This window comes from Cladophialophora immunda (assembly GCF_000835495.1).
Source record: "Cladophialophora immunda strain CBS 83496 unplaced genomic scaffold supercont1.1, whole genome shotgun sequence".
In the NCBI taxonomy this organism is placed as follows: Eukaryota; Fungi; Ascomycota; class Eurotiomycetes; order Chaetothyriales; family Herpotrichiellaceae; genus Cladophialophora; species Cladophialophora immunda.
The window spans coordinates 5,246,617-5,265,687 of NW_015622541.1; the positions used below are offsets into that span (position 1 = coordinate 5,246,617).

The following is a 19,071-nucleotide window of genomic DNA, read 5'->3' on the forward strand; positions in this document are numbered from 1 at the left end:
AATGGACGGCCCTTCTAGCATCTTCAGCACCCTCTGGAGCATCCTTCGGTACTTGTTTCTCTTAGTCTGGGTCGAGCCCTGGCCCAAGCCTCACACCAACGGCGACACCACCCCCGCCAACTACGAAGCGTGGTACACCGGAGAGTTCGAGTACGATGCCATCCATGGAGTCGATGAATGGGTCAAAGTGGACCGTCACCCGAGCTACGACTGGCACATCCTCCGAACTCTGAAGCGAGACCTTGAACGATGCCGACGGCTGGGGGACGAGAGAGGGTTGTGCAGTCAACTGAGAGCTCAAAGCTCCCGTAATATGTGTCGCATTCTATCCCCCGCCTTGTACCGAAAATCAAAGATACAGACCAAACGACTTATCCATGATTACGTGATGGAAGTGCGCCACTGTATCACTTATATTGCGGATCGGAACGCGGTCAGCAATGGAGCAGCTCCTATCGTTCCAGCTCAGGAGAAGCGACAAGTCATCATCGACATGCGGACTGCCCTTGGCCGTACAAGTCTGGTGCTTCAAGGGGGTGCTATGATCAGTATGTGTCATCTTGGAGTGGTCAAAGCACTGTATCTGCAGCGCCTGCTTCCTCGCATAATCACAGGGACGTCATCAGGCGCTCTGATTGCCGCGCATATATGCGTGACAAAAGACGAAGATCTGATCGGGGTATTGGAGGCCACCAGCATCAACCTCGATGCCTTCCTTCGCGTTCAAGAACGACGTGCCGCAGGTGGGCTCAAGTCTTGGTTCAACTCCTCCTTCTTTGCAACTATCAAACGCCGGTACCAACGTTATCGTACCTCCCACCACGTGTTCGACATCGACGTGCTCCACGAATGCACCCGAGACAATCTGGGCGACATCACTTTTGAAGAGGCGTATGCAAAGACCGGAAGAATCCTCAACATAACCATCGCCATGTCCGAGGTGGCCGGCACCCCACAACTTCTCAATTACCTGACAGCGCCTCACGTACTTGTCCGATCCGCGGTGGTGGCATCCATAGCGACATCCAAAGCCATGTACGCCCCTGTGCAGTTACTGTGCAAGAGTGCTACTGGCGATATTACCTTGTATTTTGCCGCTGATTTCTCGGAGAAAGGCTGTAATCTGCACCGACAGGCTTCCGTCCACCCGGAAGCGCCATTGACACGCATAGGCGAACTATTCAACGTCAATCACTTTATCGTGTCCCAATCCAGACCATATATAGCCCCCTTCATCCAACTGCAGAATTATGCCGACCGTCACCAACCTCTCGGTATCCTGGTTCGCTTCGTCCTGGACGAAATGCTGCATTGGCTGCAGGTTATGAATCACTTTGGTGTGCTTCCAACATTCCTCCAGCGGGTGTTGATGGATGAAGTTGTACCAACGCTCGCCTCTTGGTCCAAATTATCGATCACCCCGCAACTCGGACTCTGGGATCTCCTCAGCACGTTTGACACCCCAACACCAGCTAAATTGCAGAAATGGAGTGCTCGCGGGGAGAAGTGTACGTGGCCGTACATCTGTGAGCTGAAAGTCAGATGTGACATCGAGCTGGAACTGGATGTCGCTTATACGAATCTCCGCCGACGAGGAGGGATGGGATCGGTTATCAGACATAGAGCAGACCCATAGCATTTGCGTCAACGGCGGCCGATTTCCGAAGGCGACTGATTGGTTGCCCGTGTCTAGCGAAGCCGTTTCTTCTCCTCTCGTCTGTCCCGCAACTTGTGGCTGTGTAGGAATCGTGGCGTTTCTCGATCAACACGCCGATCATGGCTTGCCAAATGACATCATTGTGCACGATCAGATGGGCTGGCGTGCCCATACCAAGGAGGGACCAGAACCCTGAAATACTGCCTCGATGAGCTGTTGAAACTGCTCCTCCTCCTCCTACGTCGTCTTCCACCGCAGCTTTTACAGTCATCAATATTTCATGCACTCACGACCCTTTCCTTTTCACGAGAATGTCGCAATCAGCCTTTGCCAACTCCACCTCGCCTGCCTATGAAAAGGAGAAGAAACATCGAAAGTTGGGCCGTCTGCTCGGGAAGCGAGAGAAGACCCCAGAACCGCAGCCAGACGTCGGACCCGATTCAGCGTATGCGTCAAGCGGAGCCAACAGCGCGGATGGCGTCCAAGGAGGAATTACTCCTGAAGCAGAAAGATACCAGAATGAGATAATATCCGCGGAGAAGGATAGTGAGATAGCCAACATCGACCAGGACAGGAATCTCGCCTTGAAACCTTCGACTGGAGAGGTGTTCGATGAAGACACAGGGGAAGTGGTGACCGTGGTGACAACGACTGTAAGTCCCAGCATGGGTCTGTACCGTATTGACCCTTCTAATACATGGTCTACATTTACGTCCGAATGCTAACATGCCAGACGACTACCACGACCACCACAACTACAAGAGGCGGGAAGAAACAGCAAGATGTCCAAAAGGATGTCAAACGTGAAGTACAATCCGGTCCGGGTCAACAACCTCAACTTCTGGAGATGCCTGCTGGATCCACAACGCCGGAGTATCCTAATCAACCGACTACAGCATCCACCAACATGGCCCAGAGAGAAAGGCCACCTGTGGTGACTAGCGGAGGATTGCTTGCCGCTGACTCTCCCCCAATACCGGCTAAAAGCGCCATGAGGAGATCCGGTGACTACTCGCGGGATGCGTATCCCCTGGATAATGGTCCTGTGAGCCCAGTCGATCCTCCTTACGCAGGACGTGACAGTGGGGAACCACCTGCTAGTCCCTCGAGACACAACTTCAGCTATCCCACTCGTTCATCCCTCAAAACGGCTGACCAGCCAATGCGACACAATCAAAGCACGATCAACGATCTGCGAGCTGCAGCTAAGGGACTTCACGTGAGTCTTCGCCCTCTGCTATTCAAGATACTTTGAACCGTTGTACTGACTATTATATTCATAGGGTGTGGGAGAAACCCTTCGAGGCACGTTTAGCTCGACAATCGACCGCCGCTTCCCATCCAAAAATCCCGAGAAGGCAGCTCGCATCAACGCCCAGAACGAAGAAATTCTAGAGAAGGGTCGAGCCGAAATGGAGGGCGTCCCTGGAGGCTGGCCGGCACATGAAGCTAACGACCTTCAACCCGGATATGCACACCATGAGCCCATCCCGGCAACCGAGCCAGAGGTAGCACCGCCAGTGACAGGACGAGAGCGTTCTCCAGATGAGAAACCCGGAAGCCTGAAGAAGCTGTTCAAGCGGAAACCGGTCGCCGAACAAGGTATGGCAAGATGATAAAGAGCCAAATGGTGAATGAAGTGTGTTTTTGACCTTTTCTTCTCCTTCCGGCGAATCGGTCTCTTTACTTCTCCCCTTCCTCCACTTGTGCCCAACCGGCCTCCAAATTGCTTGGGATTGGACCTTCTGACATGTCAGTCTCTTCCTTGCAGAAGCAACCATAAATGATACGCCACCCAACGGGCGCGCTCACCGGTTTTTCTAATTCGACTGGGTCCAAAAAAACGAGAATGACCGGCAAAATTGTCAGCAACGGGTTTGACGCACTGTACGATGGGATGTGGACATGCGGCGCGAATTTGGGTAGATATCATGATTCCTGCCTAGCGAGTTTTCTGCCCTTGCACAGGTGATCTAGTTAGTTACCAACTTGTACACGGTCAATCAAGCATGTCGCTTTGCTCATCATCCCGGCTTAGTGGCCACGATGACCCAGTATCTTGTCTCCTCCTCAATTATGCCCTTTGGCCCAGCCACCTCTGCGAACTTCCGGACAAACAGTTCTTTGGCTCTCTCACGAATCTCGGCGCGGCCAAAGTCCTTGAACATGGCCTTGCTGACAGCCTTGTCGAACAGCTGCGCGGCTGCGTCAAGATGATATTGCGCCCTCGCGTAGGCCTCGGTCTCAAAGACCCTCTCGACGCGGAACCCCGCGTCAGCCATCAAGGCCGCCAGAGCTTGCTGTGACTGCCACAGGTGCGAGTGCCAGGGGACGGTCTCGCCGACCTGCGGGGCGACGGCCGAGAAGATGTTCATGACCACGTTTGCGTCCTTGGTCTGCACGTCGGTGATCAGACGGCCGCGGCCGGGTCTGAGCACGGCCTTCCAGTTCTTGACCGCCTGGAGGGGATCCGGGAGGAGGATCAGCGCCGACGCGCAGGTAATCACGTCGAACAACAACCCACCGTCCTCCGAGGCTTGCGGCACAAATTCAAGGCCCGTGAGGTCGGAGACGTCGTGGTTGAAGAAGGCAATGTCGAGCCCGGCGGCCTGGGCTTTGCGGCGCGCCACGTTCAGCATCCCCTCGCTGATGTCGACGCCGACGACGCACCCTGAGCTCCCGGTCACCTGCTTGGCCCCAATGGCCACGAGACCCGTCCCGCAGGCCAGGTCGAGCACGTTTTCCCCGTTCTTCAAGTCGGCCCAGGCGATGTAGTCCCGCGCCTGTCTCACGTGGACGTCGTTCTCGTCGTACTGTTCGCTCCGCTCGTCGTACATGGATTTCACCACGTCGAGCTGTGACTGAGTCATGGTTGGCCCAGCAATGCCACTCCAAGGAGGCGGTCCGAATTGGTCTGGTCGTGTGGTAAGAGGATAGATGTCCAGGTGTAGAATATGCACGAGAGCGTGTACCGCGAGGAGATTGAGGCAATGAATAAATGACGTATGCGTCCTGCAGACCGGCCCTGGACCGGCCCGCAAGATGACAACTCCTTGTTACTACAATTGTATATCCTCACTTCGAGATCTGCTTCGCGATATGGTTAGCAAGGCGTTTACACAGCAAGTCAAGACACGGCCTCAAGAAACCCACCCTGCTATGACAGTTAGCCAGGTCATTACAGCCAGGACTAGACCAAATCCCATCGTCCTCTTTTGCCAGTATTTATCTACCGCCTTTGCCATGACGTGTCGAAACGCGAGGATAAACATCAACTTCTATCGATGTCACTATGATACAGAATATTGCCACCAATGGTCCCAGGACATAATACAGAATCCACCGTGTCCCGCTCTGGAATGTGGAAAGCCCTTTGTCTATTGTGCTCCAACCCCTGAAAGGTTCAGTACCGTAGCTGTGCCAGAGTCCCTGGGCGTGGTCCCAAAGTTATAAGGGAGGTCGCAGTATAAGAGTATATGTTATCGCAGAACTAAACAAGAGTCCAGACAACAATGGCGCCAGGGCCCCAAGAAGACAAAGGTTACGGGATCGCACAAAGGCCATTAGGCTCACCAGGCTAGGGCCTCGCCTAAGCCAGAGCCCTAAGCCAAAACACAAACCACCTAGGTTTTGCCAGCAGATGGCCAAGGCCGTGCTAGGTAAAGCAACTTCCGAGGGACGAGCTTCGAGCCGGAACTCTGATCCCCGTCGGTGTCTTCGAGGCTGCGGGGTGCCAAAAGTACCAACAAAGTTACCTAGGTAATTGTTGCAAGGCGTAGTTGGCCGTTTCTCTAACACACGAAACCTCTTCGTGACCAGCGACCACAAGACATCATTCACGCATTCATGCACACAGCAAAATGTTCCGTTTCGATAACAAGGTCATCTTCATCACCGGTATCGGCTCAACCGGCAGTGGCATTGGCAATGGCAGAGCCAGCGCCATTTTGTTCGCGCGACAAGGGGGCACGATCTACGGCGTGGATTTGAATCTCTCCGCTGCGGAGGAGACGCGCTCCTACATCCTGTCCGAAAATCCTCAGATCGCAGACCGCATCACCATCTCGCAATGCGACGTCACCTCGGCAGCGGCTGTGGACAGGGAGGTGGGGAAGTGCGTGGAGAAGTATGGGCGGATTGATGTGCTGGTCAACAACGTTGGCCTCTCCGCACCGGGGTCGGCGGAGAGCATGCCGGAGGACGTCTGGGGCAAGCAGATGGACGTCAACATTAAGAGCGTGTTCTTGTGCTGCAAGGCGGTGATCAGGACTATGTTGACACAACAGCCCCCAGGCGGCGCGATTGTGAATCTCTCGTCCATCGCGGGGATGAGACATTTGGGCACCGAGCACATTGCCTATGCCTCGTCAAAGGCAGCCATCATCCAGTTCAGCAAGTCCACGGCTATCGCGTACGCACCCAACAATATCCGAGTTAATACAGTGGTGCCGGGGTTGATGAACACGCCGCTCGTGCAGAGCAGATTGTTGAAGCACCTTCCTGAGGGCGTGACTGGGGAGCAATTGGCACGAAGCCGGGCGGCGAAGGTGCCACTGGGGAGAATGGGGGACGCGTGGGATGTGGCGCATGCGGTCATCTACCTGGCAAGTTCGGAAGCGAAGTACGTGACGGGAAGCGAGGTGGTGGTGGACGGAGGGATCTCGTGTTGGACCGGCCCACCGGCGAGGCTGTAGACCTAAAGGAGATGGGATTGCAGGAAGAGGCAGTAAAGACAAGCTCGCCAAGGGTCTTGGACGAAATCCGGTGTTTCCAATAGCATATTGCGGATTCACAAGGCCAGAAAGTAAGACGGAGTACGAGCATGAGCCTTGGTAGATCCTCTAGCGTAGAGAGCTTCCCATCTTTCGCCAAATGCTTCCAAGGTGCCGCCCATCTCCACACCCCGTCTTTCTGTCAGGCTCTGAAGCTCCTGATACGGCAAAAGCGAGAGGAAGTTCCGCAATTTCCTCACCAGCGGTCGACGGGGGTGCACTCCGGTTCTTAATCCCTCGGAAGTGGGTGGATCGCTTCCTTTTCGAGCTTGAGCTATGTAAAGGCTTCAAGCTCCCTCATACCAAGGCAGGGGCCGCATTGCTTTCTCCGCTTTCCCACTTCCGCGTCTTCGGCGTTCTTCCGATATCCACGAAATACAACTGCATCAATACACCAACGCCCAAACCAAGAATCGCAAACAAGCAGAGCACCAATGGGCAACTGGACAACAGCATGAGGGCCCCAGAAATGTCCCCAACACCTGCAACGGCGCCTCGAAGAGCTGTCCGGAAGGCGTGTCAGGCGTGTCGGATGCGTAAGGTCCGTTCAAACTTCTGTTTTCGCAAGTTTGATTTCCGTATGAATGGTTTGATTTTAACAGCCACATCATCGATTTCCTGAGTGATCTTACATCTTGATCTCAGGTGGTTGATCCATGGCCGTTCAAGTTGATACTCCAACATCCCCTCCAGAATAAATGTGACTCTGCATTGGCGTGAATCCTGGATCGATTCAGCTGATATGTTCTCAAGGCAAAATGCAATGGCAAGCGACCTCAATGCGGCTTCTGTGCACAGTACAACCAGCCCTGTCACTACTTGGAAGACAGGCGGCAGTTCAGCCGGCCGACAAAGGCCGAGATTAAAGGGAAAGATGAGGAAATCAACTCACTGAGGCTGCTGGTTAAGAGACTGAAGGAGACCGAAAGTCTTGAGGAGGTTAGGAGTCTTCTAGGCCACCACCAGCGGGTGCTACAGAGTGACCGCAGGAGTGATGTTAGCATTATAAACACCAACGGGATTGGCGAAGGCTTGGGTGGTGAATCCATCTCAAGCAATGAGTGCCGGGCGACGATGGGAAATCATCATGCAGAAAACGCGAGGACGATGACCGAGAGTGAGCCATCACCTCTCCGATCAACAGAAAGGGGCATGTCATTCCATCTACAGCCTACATTATCGCAATCAGACAGAGTGATAACCGCTCTATCGGCTACCAATGCTCCTCTTCCTAGCTCACGTCACCAGGACGACGGCCACCCATCCACACTCCGCTACAGATCTGTTGAAGTTGAGTGGAATCACCACACCACGCCGACCATTTCGGAAGCCCAAAATCAAGACCACCACCAAGAAGAAGATCAAGAGGGGGAAGACAGCCCTATATTCCATGGACCCTCCTCAGCTATGCACGAACTCTCCAACCGCGGCGATGGCACACTTCCTGAGCATTCAAGCTTCATCGGTTTCGGTCCGTATCATCGGCACTCCGTCCTTTCCCAAGACAGCATCTCCAGCTCTCACCTAGCCAGTGCCACCAACGACACTGGCCTTCCATTTCGAGACTTTGATGACGAGGCCTTGGCCCCTGAACTCCAGTCCGTCGTTTCCCAGCTCGTCGCTCATGCTGCCCTTCAACGACATCGCGAGGTAGCGCATCTATACGAACGGCGCTTCGACTTCGACGGCCTCGACCCCGAGATGGCAATGCACTTCTTCGACCTGCACTGGAACCGCCCTCACCTCTCCTACCTTATCACTTACCGGCCGGCGGTTATGGACAGCCTCGCCAACAACGGGCCGTACATCAATAAGCTGCTGCTCAACGCCATATATTTTGCCTCAGCTACCTACAGCGAACGCAGCGTCGCACTGCGGAGGGATAAAGACGATCCACAGACTGTTGCCGCCCAATTCCTCGACAGATTTAGAGAGTGTCTGCAAGAGGAAGGAATCGAGACACCCAGTGTACCCTCCATATGTGGCCTGATCCTCATGGGCACCGCTCTGGTATCGATTGGCAAGACTTCACCTGGATGGGTATACTGCGGCATTGCGTATCGGATGGTCATCGACCTCGGTTGCCACTTGGTGAAGTCGTCGCGCAGCAGCAACAGCACCAATGGTCAGTTAACAGCGCTCGATATCGAAATCCGCAAACGTGTCTTCTGGACCGCCTACGTCAATGATAAAGTGCAGAGCCTCTATTTGGGACGGCCGTGCTGTCTGCAAGTCTCCGAGAGCGAGGTCAGCAAGAGACTGCTCGACACATACGAAGAAACAGAGCCATGGAAACCGTATATCGATCCACTCTATCCCTCGAGTGCAACCTCAAAGCTCCTCGCAGAGTACGTTCCGCGGCCCACATTTGCGGTCAGCACGTTCAGGGCACTAATAGATCTGGCTGAAATAGCGGAAATGCTCATCAGTTCGATATATGCAGTCTCTTCTCTGAAGATGTCTGAAGGTGACAGGGTGAGGGCATTTAAACACATTGGCGAAGCGTTAGAGAGATGGGAAAGGAAGCTGCCAGCACACCTCAAGGTGGAAGACGATCACCCTGCGCCGCCACATCTGCTCACTTTGCATACTACCTATTTCGCCCTGAGGATTCTGCTCTTGAGGCCGTTCTTTCCTGGTGGGCACCTGTACCCTACTACAATCACCACGGTCCCATCCTCCGACGGTACGTCCATCTTTTTCAGGCACAATTCAACAAGAACGTCGCACCAGCCTCTTCAGTCCCCATCAGACTTTCTCACAGCTGCTCGCCTCGATTGCTACTCAGCAGCCCTATCCATTCGCGCCCTTGTCACCTCCTACCGTCGCTCCTTTACTCTAGGTCGGGCTCCCATCCGCCTGTCATATTGCATACTTAACGCGGTTATGGTTTTTATGCAGGACGCCCGAAGGAGTAAGGATCCGAGCAGAAATATGGAGGAGATTAGGGATTGCTATGAGGCGCTCAAGGAAACCACTCCAGCCAATTTGGGTCTCAGGAAACCCTTGAGGATTATGAAGGGTTTGGTACAATACTTGGGGCTCGAACAAGATACGGCTCGGGATCAAGTCCGAGAATCGAGGGGTGGATTAGAGCATAGGCGCTCAGGCAGAGATACAGGGAATAGGCAGTCAAGCACGAGTGGAAATATTAACCCGTGCATGACAGGCATGCTCTCTGCCTCCCCTCTGGCACATGGCAACAACCCCAGCTGCCATCATTCGGTCCCCCTGAACGCTCACCCGCTAGTCAGTCCAAGTCTCAACGGAACAGATGGAGCAAATAGACATCCGCTGAGCAATTCTCTGCCGGTTCCCCCGTCTATTGACTTCCTCAAAGGAGTACACGGGAACGACGGCGTGGGAGTTCATGGACTAGAGGACAATAACGACTGGAACATGGACTGGAGTTGGAATACGGGCGTTGATGGGTTTGGGCTGTACGACGACGACGATTTATTTGGGATTTTTCAGCCAGGTGCGAGTCAGGGGACGGACGGCGCTGTGGGATGGGGTTCGTCTGGGACCCGTGCGTAGAAGCTGGAACTCTTCGGATTGCGGCTTGAGCAAAGTGATACATAGCTATATACCCTTGAGTGCGCAAGTTTTGCGGATTGTATTTCATTGGCCTCAGGGCACATCTCCTAGATGAACCTGAAGCCAACGGGGCTAGGTGAAGGATATCTATTCGGAAGCGGATCTATTCGATCCAGGAGTGGTTAGGCCACGGAGCTGGATCATCTGTTGATCCGTCAACCATCTGACCTCCAATATCCGTCTCGCCTCTTCGCTATAGCTATCCTCAAATAATCAACAGCCACTCCAGAGCTCTTGATTGTCACCCTTTCGACATTCGGGATATGCTTTTGAGCCCATTCATCTTCGTCCACCTGCTCCGGCTGCCTACCGCCGGTTAACAACCCGGCTAAATCCGGCTCCATCGGCTGAGAGCCCGGGACCATGGATCTTTCTCCATCGTTCAATTCCGTGCTCTCACCGTTTCTCCTTTGTCGATCATATATCGGACTTGTGACCTCCGCCTAAGCGAGCCACTGAGCAATGCAAGAACCTCTATACCTTCACCTTCTCCAGCTTCTCCACACGTAAACCCGGAGAAACAAGATGTGGGGGAAAAGGAAGAGGCTATGGCCAAGTTGCAGAAGATATAACAACCGCAGTGACTGTCTCGATCTCATGACTGATATCTCAAGCTCACATCTCAGACTGCGCAGTTCTCCACACTTCTACAGACTCGTGTCCCTTTCGCAGTATTCAAGCCTCTCCTAAACAGCCCAACGCAGTCCCTTTGTTCGAGCCCTTCGACTCATACCACTGCGTCTCTGGCACGAGTTGTACCGAGAGCATGGCGGTCAGGGCACCTTACCTTGGCCTGCGAGGCAAGCGCCTGACAACAGCGCTGATTGCAATGGTTGTCTGTCCCGCCTACATTTTAATCGGCTATAACAACGCCGCCGCTGGTGGTTTGTTGACACTTCCATCCTTCGTTGAGACCTTCCCGAGGATTGATACTGTCAATACGACGGGCAAACAGCAGGCGGACAATGCAAGGATTCAGGGTAAGCTCCTACTATCTCTGTTCTCTGTCGACTTTGCGTCGCCGTTGTGTTCCGACAGCACTGCCAGCTCCGCGAGCTCTTTTATTACCGGGTACCATGACGGATACTAAAGTGCTATAATGCTACTAGGTACCGTTGTGGCACTGTACACCGTTGGTTGCATGTTCGGCTCTCTTCTGTGTCTGAAGCTCGGCGATAAGCTCGGTCGTCTGCGCACCATCATGATAGGCTCCGTCATCGAGATCGTCGGCGCGATCATTATGTGCACCTCTTTCTCTCTGGGACAGCTCATTGTCAGCCGTGTCATTCTCGGCTTCGGTTTCGGTGCCATCAGTGCCACAGTTCCCGTCTGGCAGTCTGAGTGCTCTCCCGCCGAACACCGTGGAGCGCTGGTTGTGCTTGAGGGGATGTTTGCAAGCTGTGGCCTGGCGCTCAGCCAGTGGGTCGAGTTGGGCTTCTTTTTTGCACCGGGCAGCGTGAGCTGGCGGTTCCCCTGGGCGTTTCCGATTGTGCTCGCCATCTGGATTCTGACAGCTTGCATGTTCCTGCCTGATTCGCCAAGGTGGTTGGTCAAGAAGGGACGCATTGCCGAAGCGACCACCATCCTTGCCATTCTTGAAGACCTTCCTGAGGATTCGCCTGAGATCCAGACCTCCATTCACGAGATGCAGAAGTCACTCGCGGAGATGGGCAAAGGCAGCCTCCTAGGCCTTTTCCGCAACAAGGGTGACCGACTGCTAAATCGCACCTTTTTGGCATGTTTCAGCACCTTTTCGCAGCAGATGAACGGCGCGGGCGTCATTGGGTTTTATACGACCACCATCTTTGAGCAATATGTTGGTCTTTCAGCACTCACCTCCCGTATTCTATCGGGATCAGTGTACACCTGGCAGATCGCCTGCTCATTCTTGACCATCTACACTGTCGATCGCTTCGGCCGCCGCCCGTTGATGCTTCTCGGTGCCGCAGGCATGGGCGCAGTCTTCATCGTCCTTGTCGGTACTGTCGGACACGCCGCAGATTCTCGCGCATGCTCGATCGTGTCAGCTCTATGTGTCTTTTTGTACGGCTTCTTCTTTACCGTAGGCGCGCTGGGTGTCAATTATCTCTACGGAACAGAAGTCGCTCCCTTGGCATACCGCGTGCCGATTTACAGCCTGACCTCGACGACCCTGTGGAGCATCAACTTCCTCGTGGTGGAGATTACGCCAATTGGGTTTACGAACCTGGGAAACAAGTTCTTCATTATCTTTGCCGTTACCAACCTGTGTCTAATTCTCCCCGGTAGGTCTACCCTTCCTTTCCAAACTCCAGTCCACGGAGGCCAAGGTGTCTTATGACTGACCCATTCATGTGTGTAGTGGTATACTTCTTCTTCCCTGAGACGCGCAAGCATTCACTCGAAGCCATCGACGCCGTTTTCAAGGGCGCCACCAGCCCTTTCGACGTCGTCCGCCGTGCTAAGAAGCTCCCCTCCGATGTCGTGCGACGGGATGATGCAATCCATATGGTTGAAGCTGGAAAGTCGGATGAGGTGAACACGTCGCAGGAGGGGGAGGAGTCCCAAAATGAGAAGGCCGTTTATCAAATGGTGGAGAAAGTTGCATAAGCCCCTGTCAATGCAATGAGTGAGGGAGTCTCAAGTAGGGCAAGGGAAATGAGCAGGCCATGTGAGAACACTTCATGCCAGCTAGAATCCTTGTAAGAGGTGACTGTTGAGACCCTGATATCCCGAGCTTGGTGAATGGGCACTGGTGGTTCCAGTACATTCATTAGGTCTCGCCGTGGATGTCTTGAACTTGGGCGCGGGACTCTTTCCAATGCCAAATGGTCTGATCTCTTCTTGCCTTGACCGAAGCCGGCGACCAAACTGGAGCTACAAGAGTAGGACTGGGTCTATGGGCTCAGAACCCAGTCGATCCGTTCAGAACATAACTTTTCGATTACAGATGACTATATGTCTCTAATTCTTCCGGCGCTGCAATCGTATTGTACTGCATGTTGGTCTCCTTACAAAATCATTCATCGTGAGCATATGCACAGCTGATCTTCTACAAATTTGGAATTCTTGATAGGATATAGGCGGCGGTACAGACTTCTTGAGCCGACCTGAGCACTCCGCAGTGATGCATATCTATCCCCAAAAGCCAGGCGACAGAAAGCACCTACAAGGATGTCCGAGACCAAGCCCGAGGGATGCTTGACTGGTCTATCCATGTGAAACATTGTCCACACAAGAACGACCGCAGGTTGAGCAGCGGCGAGTGGCCGTGGGCGACGTACTAACGAAGCACAAGGCTAGCGTGTTGGAGAAGTGGCCGGCAATGCGACTTGTCCTCAGGCAAATCGCAACTCAGACCTCCGCGCCTTAAAGGAGGCATCGTATAGCACCAATAAGACATGGCGCGTCTCGGTTCGGAGGTGTACAACTCCGCCCTCGCAACAATTCCCCCTCCCTCGGCGCTCCCATCCTGTATACAGTTTTCTTGGGAATATTTGGACCGAGAGTGCTACCGGATGTTTAAGATGCGGATAAAACGGAAGAAATGTCGAGACCGAGGGGGCTCCGGGCATTGTCCCTCTTCCGACTGACGACGGAGTGGAGTAAAGTCATGGTATACCTCCTGGAGACAGGACGACTGAATGTGGAAAGAGTCTGCGCGCATTTGACCTGTTATATTTGCATCTATCGGCAAGAGGGGATATTGGGGGTACTTCAAATTCAGAACATCTCTCCCTGAGTGTCCTCGTGCGCACCCACCGCTTGGTATTGTCAGGTTTGCAAAAGTCGAAAAGCACAACTATGGCTCCCCTGCTAGATATTGAATCCGACACGCCTTTCTCGAGCGGGTTTCTAGACATGAAGCAAACGGCGGTGGCTGTTAACGAAGTGCAAATACCCAACGGGTTTCCCGACAAGATCGATGGCTGCCAAAACGGAAATGCTGAACAATTACCACCGCTCTCTTCCGAGATGGAAGTACCCTATGTCGTGAGGGAGGTTCCCATGGGCACGAGGAAGCCACTCCGAGTTGTGTGCCTCGGGGCAGGCTACTCGGGAGTCATGATGAGCATCGTATATGCGCAGCGAATGACGGATATGAACGTGGAGTTCTGCATATACGAAAAGAATGCCGACATGGGCGGGACGTGGTTGGAGAATAGGTATGTCCTTTTCTCACCTTGCATATCGCATTGCAGCACCTTTCTCGTCTTCTGAATTGGCGTGTATGCACAATACAGATCCCTAACGTGGTCCATCTAGGTATCCGGGCTGCCAGTGCGACATTCCCGCACATAACTACTCCTATTCTTTCGAGCCCAACCCCAACTGGCCAGGCTACTACGCAACCTCGCGGCAGATTCACGACTATATGAAGCAGGTGATTGAGAAGTACGATGTCGGCAAATACATCCACACCTCGCACGAGATCCTCGAGGCCGTCTGGAACTCGGATCGAGGACGCTGGGATCTCAAGGTGAGAAGGCCTGACGGAGAGGAATTTGACGACCACTGCGAGATCTTCATCAATGCCGGGGGTTTGCTCAAGTAAGTCGCCTGAGCTCTGAACACTCCCCATAACGGACAAGATGTACTCGTCACAATGCTCCAAGTTATAGCTGACAAGGCAACACAGCAACTGGAAGTGGCCCAACATCCCCGGTATTGCCGATTTCGAAGGGAAGCTGATGCATTCAGCCGGTTGGGACGAGTCGTACGATCTCACGGGCAAGCGGGTTGCTGTCATTGGGATCGGCTCATCGGGGATACAAATCGTCCCCAAAATCGTAAAAGGTAATCCCTTTCTATCGCCCTAATATGCGACCAGAACATGGGTTGCTGATGACACACACGTATAGTTGTCGACAAGTTAACCAGCTTCATCCGCTCCAAGACCTGGATCTCCCCGGGTCCCGGCATCAACGAGCCCGTCGACGACGACCCCAAGATGGACGAGCAGTACCATTACACGGCCGACGAGATCGCGCGCTTCAACAGCGACCCGGAGTACCTCCAGCAGCACCGACGCAACCTGGCCGACCGGCGCGCCAAGCTCTTCGACCGCGCGATCAAGACCAGCGACCTGCAAGCCAAGGCGCAGGTGGTCTTCGCGGCCGCTATGAAGGAGCGGCTGGGCGAGACAGAGAAGGGGCGCAGGATCGCGGAGATGCTGATCCCAGACTTCCCGATCGGCTGCCGGCGGCAGACGCCGGGGATCGGGTTTCTGGAGAGCCTCGTGAGGCCCAACGTCGAGGTGATCCAGGACGGGATCGTGCAGGTCACCAAGGAGGGCATCCTGTGCACGGACGGGGAGGAGCGGAAGTTCGACGCCATCATCTGCGCCACGGGGTTCGACACCACCTTCAAGCCTCGCATCCCGATCATCGGCCACGACGGGCTGGATTTGCGGCGGAAATGGGACGAGGAGGAGCCCGAGGCGTACTTTGGGATCGCGGTGCCTGGGTTCCCGAACTACTTTTGTAAGACACCCCTCCCTTTACATCCTTCCCTCATCCTCCTTTTGTCCGACCGACCAGACGAAAAGCAGAAGAAGCCTCTACTAACAACATTCCCCCGACGAAAAAAAGCATTCCTCGGCCCCAACAGCCCCATCTCCAACGGCACGCTGGTGGGCGGCCTGCAAATGACGGCCGTGTACATCTACAAGGCCATCACGAAGCTGCAGACGCAGGCCATCAAGGCGCTGAGCGTCAGGCCGGACGCGGTGCGCGAGTTCAACGTGCACTCGCAGACCTGGCTGCGGCGCAGCGTGTGGACCGCGCCCTGCGCCAGCTGGTACAAGCGCGGGACCCGGGACGGGCGCGTGGTCGCCATCTACGCCGGCACCAGCCACCACTTCATGGAGGCCCTCCGGGACCCGCGCTGGGAGGACTACGAGTACGAGCACGACCTCGACGCCGGCGGGGCCGGGCGGAACCGCTTCGCGTACCTGGGCGACGGGCACACCGTGGGCGAGGGCCACGGGGAGAACATGGCCAAGATCCAGACGTTGGATTTCGACGAGTTCTGGGACCTGGTGGCGTAGCGGAAAGATGGGGGAGAAGGATCCAAGGACAGGGTCCGCAAAAGGACTATCTATATCCGCATCTGTGTCTTTTGGGGGGTCTTTCTCTAGTTTCAAATTTCGTGCTTAAATCACGTTGGCATTCCTACAGTTTACAGGACCATGGATTTAGTATCGAAGGGTGGAGGGTGCAGGGTCAGAAGTCTTACGAGACGACAAGCACGCTACCAGTCTTCAAGCTGAAGAGCCCCGAACAAGCCCGTCAATCGATTCGCCCGCGCCGTGTCCAGTACGGGGTTCGACTCGGGATGTATGTATGTATGCCTGTAACCGACACATGCGTGATGCAAGTTAGAACGCCTCACTCTCGCGCGCGGCCTCGCCACTAATCTGTATAAACATGATCGAGCACCGCTCTGCCCGTCATTCTTCGGCGATGATCGCCGCCCACCGGCCCTCGTCCTCGCCTTCGAACTTGATCGTCGGGCCCTGGTAGTGCTTCCTCGCGTGGGCAAACCAGTTCACGATGCCCAGCAGCAGGGCAATCCCCAAGATGACGCAGGTGTAGTCTGTTTTGTCCCAAGAATGTACCTGTCAGCAATTTTGTAATTCAACCGGTCAAATAGAAGAAGGGTTGAGAAATTGGGCCAAAGGGAGGACGGGGGGGTTGGATCTACTGCTGGTGATGTGGTTAAGAAACAAGAAAGGGGGACTTGAGCAATATTCCACTTACTCATACTCGTGGCTGAAGTTGGCAGGAAGGCGGGGAAATTGAAGAAGATGGTCGTGATGACGACGAACCCGACTACGATGACATTCGCGATCCACCCGACTGCCGACGGCGGCGCGAAGTAGCGAGTCGGAGGCAGATATTTGGGCCCTCGTCGTCGGTAGAGGAGTAGCGCGACAGGGATGAGGAAGGAGATCTCTTGGAGCACGATTGAGGAACCGACCAGTGCGTTGAAGGCTGTGACAGGTACGATTTCCCTCTGTCAGCGATAGGAACCATAACCCCCCGCTAAGGAAAAAGACATGCATTCTGTTTGGGAGAAAAAATGGTAATACGCACCGGTAGTAGATGCGACGAAGACGCAGCCACACACAACCACTATCCCATATGTCAGGAAGAGAGCATACACGGGAACCTGCAGCGTCGGATGGATCCGGGCCAGCCTCGAGGAAAAGACGAGGCCGTTGTCGCGGGCGAAGGACCAGGCGAGGCGGGACGACGTCTCCTGGATGGCGTTGAGGATGAAGATCGCCATGACAATGGCCACGATGATGAATGTCATGGCGAGGGCCGTGGATCGGAGTCCTTGTCTTATCACCACCCAAGGGACGTATCTGTTTTTGTGTGATAGAGAGAGTCAGCAATACATTTTTGCACACACATTGATGGGGAGGATGATCCAGGAGCATGGTCTCACTCAGTCGTGGTCATAATCGCCTCAATATCGGTCAAAGCGTAGAGTTGGACAACCGTGTACGCAAAAGCCGTCGTGCAGCCGATGAGTACTGCACTTATCATGGCCATTGGGACCGTTCGACTCGGATCCTTACACTCTTCGGCAATGTGCATCGAGGCATCGAGGCCGATGTACATGAAACAGGAGGTTGACAGGCCGATGATGAAGCACACCCCGTCTGACCAGCCCGTATAGTTGATGAAGGTGGCCCAGACAAAGCTCGACGGAGCCTTGGGCGAGGCACGCACCAGCAGAGCGACGAAGCTGGCCAAAAATAGGCACAGTGTGAGAGCGACTGTATGAAAGTTAGATCCGGCCGCATGGGCTGCAACCATGACGGGGAGCCACGTACATCCAATGTTGTGAGTCCACGGAGCCTTCTTCAGCATGAACAGGTTATTGACGAGGACAAAAAGAGCCATGGCCTGGTAGATGAGAAAGACGTGCCACTCCTTTGTCTCGAAACCGGGGTTCAGAGCAGCCACCAACGCCATGATCTGCTGGGCAGGGATGATGGTCACCGCCGCACCGATGGCGATCCATGAGAAGATGGACAGCAAACCGCAGGCGTAGGAGATGCCTTGTTTGATCTTCTTCGGGGCCAGGATCGACGCGAAATGGTATTGTCCGCCTGCGGTGGGATAGACGCTCGCCAGTTCTGCCATCGAAAGAGCAATGCTCATGTAGGCGATCGAAGAGATGATGATGCTGTAGATGAGCGTGGCAGGCCCGCCCTGCAGGAGTGCCAACTGGATGCTGCCGGCAACACCAGCCCAACTATTACAGATAACAAAGGCAAAGGCGACAATGTTCCATTTTGTGAACTGTGTTTTGGCCGGGGCGTTTCCGATTGTTACGCTTTCGACTGTTCCATCTCCCACGCTAACGAATCGCTGCAGTTGCTGCTCTATTGTTGACGGTCATTAGCCTGTAAGGGTGAAAGGAGTATGGCATGGATAACTCACCACTTGCTAGTGCCTTGGGGGTTTTGCTGTCCATGATGCGAGGCGAAGAAAATCGTGCCACAGTCCAAGCAGAAGGTGATGTCGTCTGACATTAGAAGACCACGTCTGGGAGAGGGTGGTCACGATATAAGAATGATGCATGATAGGGACGCGACCCAGGCAGGATCCTAGGGCCAACTGAGGCCACATAGTGTTGCATTTGATAATAGTGAGCGTTTAACCGCGCTTGGATGCATGTTCGTTCCTCGGATTTGACCGGCACCTGTGATAGCTGCGTGACGCTCGCAGGGACTCGTTGAATTAGATATCAGTCCGTCTGTATCAGGGATTTCCCCATTTGTGCAAGTTTTCAACCCCGCCAAAAGATTTGATTCGGCGTGTCCATTCTCTGGCGCTATCGGTGTCTGTACTCGGTACACCCTCTTATCAGCCCATGTCCAAGTCCGGAACCCTTGGTAGCTGTTGGACTAGCGTCGATTTGGCAATGACCTGGTTTCGGCTTCGTTTTTCTTATATCGCCAGCATGCTTGTCTTCCTACTTGGGATTCACTAGTCAAAGACGGGTATTTGCAAAAACAAGAACCACAAAACTCCATGTACATTGCTC

General features: G+C 54.2%; 5 protein-coding genes across 5 annotated transcripts; 4 read left to right on the forward strand and 1 right to left on the reverse strand.

Moving 5' to 3' along the window:
* Position 1: 1 nt before the first annotated feature.
* PV07_01532 (uncharacterized protein) lies at positions 2-1,636 on the forward strand (the record flags this gene model as incomplete). The annotated part of the gene is made up of 1 exon (XM_016388064.1): positions 2-1,636. The coding sequence occupies one exon, from the start codon at positions 2-4 to the stop codon at positions 1,634-1,636; it is 1,635 nt and encodes a 544-aa protein (XP_016254992.1).
* A 332-nt stretch (positions 1,637-1,968) lies between these two features.
* PV07_01533 (uncharacterized protein) lies at positions 1,969-3,273 on the forward strand (the record flags this gene model as incomplete). Its single annotated transcript, XM_016388065.1, has 3 exons — positions 1,969-2,310; positions 2,391-2,876; positions 2,941-3,273. 3 exons carry the CDS (start codon positions 1,969-1,971, stop codon positions 3,271-3,273), a joined length of 1,161 nt encoding a protein of 386 aa, XP_016254993.1.
* Positions 3,274-3,681: 408 nt separating this feature from the next.
* On the reverse strand, positions 3,682-4,527 carry PV07_01534 (uncharacterized protein; the record flags this gene model as incomplete). The annotated part of the gene is made up of 1 exon (XM_016388066.1): positions 3,682-4,527. One exon carries the CDS (start codon positions 4,525-4,527, stop codon positions 3,682-3,684), a length of 846 nt encoding a protein of 281 aa, XP_016254994.1.
* A 990-nt stretch (positions 4,528-5,517) lies between these two features.
* Positions 5,518-6,351, forward strand: PV07_01535 (uncharacterized protein; the record flags this gene model as incomplete). Its single annotated transcript, XM_016388067.1, has 1 exon — positions 5,518-6,351. One exon carries the CDS (start codon positions 5,518-5,520, stop codon positions 6,349-6,351), a length of 834 nt encoding a protein of 277 aa, XP_016254995.1.
* A 4,441-nt stretch (positions 6,352-10,792) lies between these two features.
* PV07_01536 (uncharacterized protein) lies at positions 10,793-12,615 on the forward strand (the record flags this gene model as incomplete). Its single annotated transcript, XM_016388068.1, has 3 exons — positions 10,793-11,006; positions 11,136-12,290; positions 12,368-12,615. 3 exons carry the CDS (start codon positions 10,793-10,795, stop codon positions 12,613-12,615), a joined length of 1,617 nt encoding a protein of 538 aa, XP_016254996.1.
* Between the last annotated feature and the right edge of the window lie 6,456 nt (positions 12,616-19,071).